Source organism: Mustela erminea, chromosome X, assembly GCF_009829155.1.
Source record: "Mustela erminea isolate mMusErm1 chromosome X, mMusErm1.Pri, whole genome shotgun sequence".
Lineage (NCBI taxonomy): Eukaryota > Metazoa > Chordata > Mammalia > Carnivora > Mustelidae > Mustela > Mustela erminea.
This window is the reverse complement of record NC_045635.1, coordinates 129,104,304-129,110,464: the sequence shown is the minus strand read 5'-3', so window position 1 is coordinate 129,110,464 and position 6,161 is coordinate 129,104,304. Positions and strand designations below refer to the sequence as shown.

The window sequence follows — 6,161 nt, the reverse complement described above, 5'->3', positions numbered from 1 at the left end:
GCCAATCCTACGAGGGACAATTCAAAAGGAGCTCATGGTATCCGGCAGCATCCTAGCTATGTTAGCTCTAAAAGGAGCCCAGGTTGGGGGTGGTGGAAGGTGGCTGAGGTCAATCTAATGGTGAATTGGAATTACCCACAGGTAAGTTCTAAGGAGGTACATGTGGCATACGGGGCCTGTCACTACCTGCGGGGGCAGAGAGAGATGGGGCAGAATTATCACATTAATTTGATTTTCTTTTACCCTCACTTTTAGCTGACTAATTGCTGAAGACCCTGGCCAACTCCACATTTCCATCACCTCCTATCTTGACCAGTTTTCCCTGTTGGTTTGACCCATGCAGAACTTTGTGCCCCCCTTTCTTGCTAAGCCAAGGCCAGAGAAAGTTGTCTAAGACCCACCTAGTGGCCCCCCTGAGCAGTGCATCTTTCCCTAGGACATTGGTTCCTATGCCAGCTGCCACTTTATCATGAGGGTTTAATTAGTTGTACTGGACTTTGGGCACTCTTGGCTTTATTGATTCTCTATCGTTGCGGAGGAGGGATTTTTTTTTAAGAGAGCGATGCAAGGAGGGGAAGGGGGATTGGGAGAGAGAGAATATTAAGCAGTCTCCAAGCACCGTACAGATCCCTGACACAATCTCACAACCCTGGGATCATGACCTGAGCTGAAATCAAGAGCAAGGCACTAAACCAACTGAGCCACCCAGACTTCGTTTGCATGAGATCAAACAACCCAGAAACACTGGAATTGGAATTTTGTGGCTTACTGACCTTGTTTAAGATCTGTAAAGAAAACTGTTGAGACAATTAGTTAAGCAGGGCAGGAAAAGGAGTTAGCTCTCTGTACTGTATCTGGTTCCCTACAACGTTTTTAAACTTGCCCATAGTTTTAGTAGTTTTTCTGTGGATTACAATAGTTTTTTCCATAGATGATCAGATTGTCTACAAATAAGGGAGTTTTACTTTTTCCTTCCAATCTGGATGCCTATTTCTGGTTAATTTCTGACCTCACAGTAGGATTGTATTTTCCCGCTTCTTCACCTGCCTTGTAATTTTAGATTGGATGCCAGACATCATGAAATTTTGCCTTGGTATTTGTGTTCCCAAACATATTCTTGGACTTTGTTCTGGGATTCTGTTATTACTTGAGAACAGTTTGATCCTTTCAAGTCTTGCTTTTAGGATTTGCTAAGTGACACCAGAACAGATTTTAGTGGAGGGTTAATTTAACTAGTTAGCAACCTCCACTGTTATACAGGGCTGCAGTTAGAAACAAGGACTCTTATCAGTTGAAGAAGTAGTAAAGTGCATGTGGGAATTTATTTGGCACTTTTTGTTAATATTTAAGATGTTCACTCCCTTTGACCCACCTTTGGGAATCTATCATAGAGAAATGCATGTGGAAATAAGGCAGAATCAGGCAGGATGTTAATTATAACATAATGTAAAAAATTGGATGAATGTTACTGTACATTGAGTAAAGACTCAAGATGTCAGGACTTCTGGGAGGTTCAGTCGGTTGGACATCTGCCTTCACCTTGGATCATGATCCCAGGGTCCTGGGATCGAGCCCTGCATCAGGCTCCCTGCTCAATGGGGGGGCCTGCTTCTCCCTCTCCCACTCCTACTGCTTGTGCTCCCTCTCTCGCTGTCTCTCTCTGTCAAATAAATAAATAAAATCTTTTTAAAAATAATTTTTAAAAAGGAATCAAGTGGGGGCAAAGTGAAAGCATACAATTAAATAAAAAAAATGAAACCATCAAAATAAAAGGAGAAAGTCCTGATGAAAAAAGTGTATGCATGATACAAAACCCAGGAACCCTGCATGAATAAAAATGAATCCATGTCGGGGCGCCTGGGTTGCTCAGTGGGTTAAGCCTCTGCCTTTGGCTCAGGTCATGATCTCAGGGTCCTGGGATCCAGCCCCACATCAGGCTCTCTGCTCAACGGGAGCCTGCTTCCTCCTCTCTGTCTGCCTGCCTCTCTGCCTGCTTGTGATCTCTCTGTCAAATAATTAAATAAATAAAATCTTTTTAAAAATGAATCTGTCTAAATACAAGGAAATTTCAAGTTATTTGTGGTAGAGAACACCATAAAAGCATCAGAAGGGACTCAACTGAGAAAGTTATTTATAAGTCAAATAGTAAACAAAGCAGGATGTGAAATCCAGAAGCAAAAATCCAAAAAACATAAAACAAAAACAAAACAAAAAAACAAACACCAATGTCTAATTACACAAAGATGTTAGGCTCTCTTATGGAAGAAAACATCATAAATAAAATGAAGGGGTGCCTGAGTGGCTCAGTAGGTTAAAGCCTCTGCCTCCGGCTCAGGTCCTGATCCCAGAGTCCTGGGATCAGATTGAGCCCCATGTTGGGCTCTCTGCTCAGTGGGGAGCCTGCTTCCCTTCCTCTCTCTCTGCCTGCCTCTCTGCCTACTTGTGATCTCTCTGTCAAATAAATAAATAAAATCTTTTAAAAATAAATAAATAAATAAGTAAACAAATAAATAAAATGAAAAGACAAACAAGTTAGGAAAACATTAGTAACCTAAATGGTAAACTAAAGCTAATATTTTAAAAATGTAAATAACTCTAAGAAATAAACACATAAAAGACAAACATCGCAGTAGGGGGCCCTTGGGTGGCTCAGTCGGTTAAGAGTCTGCCTTCGGCTCAGGTCATGGTCTCAGGGTCCTGGGATCCAGCCCCACATCAGGCGCCCTGCTCAGTGGGGAGTGCTTCTCCCTCTGTCTATGCCCCTCCCCCCAACTCTTGGGCTCACTCACTCTCTGTCTCGAATAAATAAATAAAATCTTTTTAAAAAGTCAAATAACCCAGTAGAAAAATTGTACAAATGACAAGAACATAGTATTCATGGAACAAGGATTGTAAACAGACCATTTGGTACATGGTATTGTTACCAGCAGGAAAGTCTCTTGGATCCCCCACCGAAGAGTTACATGAGGATCTGCGCTCAAATAAAGACAGTCAGGAGGAAGGTAGCAAGCACAAAGCAGTTTATTAAGGACAGGACATTCTCGAGTTGGGAGAGTGGACAGGCCCAGACGTGGCAACTGCACAGGGACTAGCTGGGGGTGTCGTTTCTATTTGTTTGTATAGGGTATGGGTCATAGCTAGCAGGGGGAGGGGGTCTCTGACTGAGGTGGTTTCCAATCATCTAAGGGACTCCTACCAGTTGGGAAGGGGAGTTTTGGGCCCTACAAGGTAATTGCCAGAACTGTCAGGGCCATCTTCCCTTAGGGTTGGAGGGGGGAACAGGAGGGGTTGAAACCACAATGTAAATGTATTATAATGAAGCTATGGGTTACCCTGGGGCTGAGGTGGAAGAGGAGGGCACAGGGTCTGCACCTGCGCTCTTGGTCTGGCAGCCACCCCCCTCCCCCCACCCCCCACCCCCCCAGCCCCTCCCCTCCTCTCCGGCTGTTGGAAACCCTAAGGCCAAAATGTTAAAAGCCACAATCAGGGTGTTGTGTCCTCAGGCTTCTAACCTGTCACCTCTTTATCACCACCTCCGCCTCCAGCTCATGTCTAACTAAATGCCCACTTTAACGGTATGATCCTCTTTGTGAAAAAAAAGAAAAGATGAATGCAGAATAATATGTCCTAAGGAAAAAACTAGAACACACATCAAACTGTTCAGAGTGGTTACTACAGACACTGAGATCATGAGAAATTTTTACTTCCTAATAACACACCTTTGTGTAAAGTATGAATGATTTTATAATAAGAATATATTATAGTTGGAAAAATTTAAAATATCTAAACATCCCGAATTGTAAATACACTATGATTCCAGTTTTGTTTTCCGACTTTAAATATGCATGTACATACATTTGTAGTTCAGAAAGAAACCTGAATCAAAATGTTCACAGTGGTTCCCTCTAGGTGGTGAGACTGTACAGGTGTTATTTGGGGGGAAATCACTTTATAAGTTTCTGTAACTGCACAACTTCTCCAATGACCATTCTGACTTCCATAAACAGAAAACAATGTATCAGAGTCAAGAACCACAACAGAAATATTGGATCTTGGCTGAAAATGGGGAGAGGGGAACCTGGCACACAAAACAGGATTCACCAAATGGATTCAGCCCCAAAGCATCAGGCATGTGCTGGCCCCAGCAGAGAGAGCGAGTGTGGTGGGAGTTGATGTGACCAGTGCCTAGGAGGCACTTTCTTTCCCAAGGGCCTTGAGCAAAGCCCTCTTCACCTCCTTGTTCCGCAGGCTGTAGATGATGGGGTTCAGCATGGGAGTGAGGACCACGTACAGCACGGACAGCACCCGGTCCCGCGAGCCTGAGTATGCAGAGCTGGGGAGGATGTAGCAGAGGACTGAAGTGACGTAGAACACGCAGACCACCGTGATGTGGGCAGCGCACGTGGAAAAGGCTTTTCGTCGGCCCTCAGCGGAGCGGATCCTGAGAATAGCAGCCACGACGTGTATATAAGAGATCACAACCAGGGCACAGGGTGCAAGAGCCACCAAAAAGCTGAAGAAAAACAGGGCGAGTTCATTGGCCCGCGTGCTTGAGCAAGAGAGTTTCATCAGCGGAGGGAGGTCGCAGAAGAAGTGGGTGATAAGGCGAGGCCCACAGAACTTGAGTAGAGCCGCAAGGATGGTGTGGGTGAGTGCATTGGCCAAGGCAAGCAGGCCAGAGATTGAAGCCAACCCTGTCCGGGTCCGTGGGCCCATGAGGACTAGATAGTGCAGGGGCTGGCAGATGGCCGCATAGCGGTCGTAGGCCATGGCTGTGAGCAGGAAGCACTCCCAGGGAGCCAGGAAGTGGAGAAAGAATATCTGGGTAAGGCAAGCATGATAGGGCATGGTCCGCACTGGTGCCAGCAGGTGTACCAACACCTGGGGCACCGTGTTGGAGATATAGGCAGTGTCCAGTAGTGAAAGGTTGGCTAAGAAGAAGTACATGGGGGTGTGAAGTCGGGAGTCCATTATGATAATGCTGACAATGCCCAGGTTCCCAACCACAGCCACTATGTAGACCAGCAGAAAAATGGCAAAAAGCAAGTGCCTCAACTCCTCTGTGTCAGTCAGCCCTTCCAGAAGAAACTGGGACACCAGGGTCTCGTTCCCCAGCTTCATGGAACCAGGCACAGAAACCTGTAGAGTCCAACTCAGAGTCAGACGAGGATCTACGTTTGGAGGTTCCAGTTTAAAAGGCAGTGGGGGGTGAGGGAATGTCCAGGGACAAAGAAGACAGGTTTCAAGCTTAAGGAAATAAGACTCAGAATTGGAGGAGGGGGGTTAGGCTCAGGAGGCCAGTGGTAAGGTCGAGGCCAGGAGAATGGAAACCGCAAGCCCACACCAAAAGGAGCTGCTCAGATCTTGAAGCCACAGTGCATGCCCCTCTGAGGGAGACAATCCCTCAGAAACTTCTACCTGACTAAGGGCCCTACATCTTGTCATGATCTGCAATGGCGCCCTTATTTCCCCATCACCAAGCCAGCAGAGCCCCAGCTCAGGATCAGTGATAAGACCTTAGTCGGGTTCCCAAATGTTTACAGCAGCAATGTCAATAGCCAAACTGTGGAAAGACCCTAGACGTCCATCAACAGATGAATGGATCAAGAAAATGTGGTTCCTATATACCATGGAATACTATGCAGCCATCAAAAGAAACGAACTCTTGCCATTTGCAATGACGTGGATGGAACTAGAGGGTATTATGCTGAGCGAAATAAGTCAATCAGAGAAAGACAATTATCGTATGATCTCTCTGATATGAGGAATTTGAGAAGCAGGGTGTGGGGTTGCGGGGAGTAGGGAAGGAAACTATGAAACAAGATGGGATCAGGAGGGAGACAAACCATAAGAGACTCTTAATCTCTCAAAACAAACTGAGGGTGACTGGGGGATGGTGGGGGAGGGATGGGGTGACTAGGTAATGGACATTGGGGAGGGTATGTGCTATGGTGAGTGCTGTGAAATGTGTAAGCCTGACGATTCACAGACTTGCACCCCTGAAACAACTAATACATTATAGGTTAATTTTTTTTAAAAAGACATTAGTTGGGTCCCTCCTTCTCCTGCTCTGAACCTTTCAGTGCCTCCCATCGCACTCAGAGCCAAAGCCAAATTCCTTCCCATGGCCTGCCAGGCCCTCAGTGAGACACTCTCTCATC

General features: G+C 45.8%; 1 protein-coding gene across 1 annotated transcript; it reads right to left on the bottom strand.

Annotated features, from left to right (window-relative positions):
* Positions 1–4,185: 4,185 nt before the first annotated feature.
* Positions 4,186–5,121, bottom strand: LOC116582400 (olfactory receptor 3A3-like). Its single transcript, XM_032329744.1, has one exon. It carries the CDS (start codon positions 5,119–5,121, stop codon positions 4,186–4,188), a length of 936 nt encoding a protein of 311 aa, XP_032185635.1.
* Between the last annotated feature and the right edge of the window lie 1,040 nt (positions 5,122–6,161).

Excerpts from the sequence above, each read along its gene's own strand:
- LOC116582400 (XM_032329744.1), bottom strand. The coding sequence starts at position 5,121 with ATGAAGCTGGGGAACGAGACCCTGGTGTCCCAGTTTCTTCTGGAAGGG.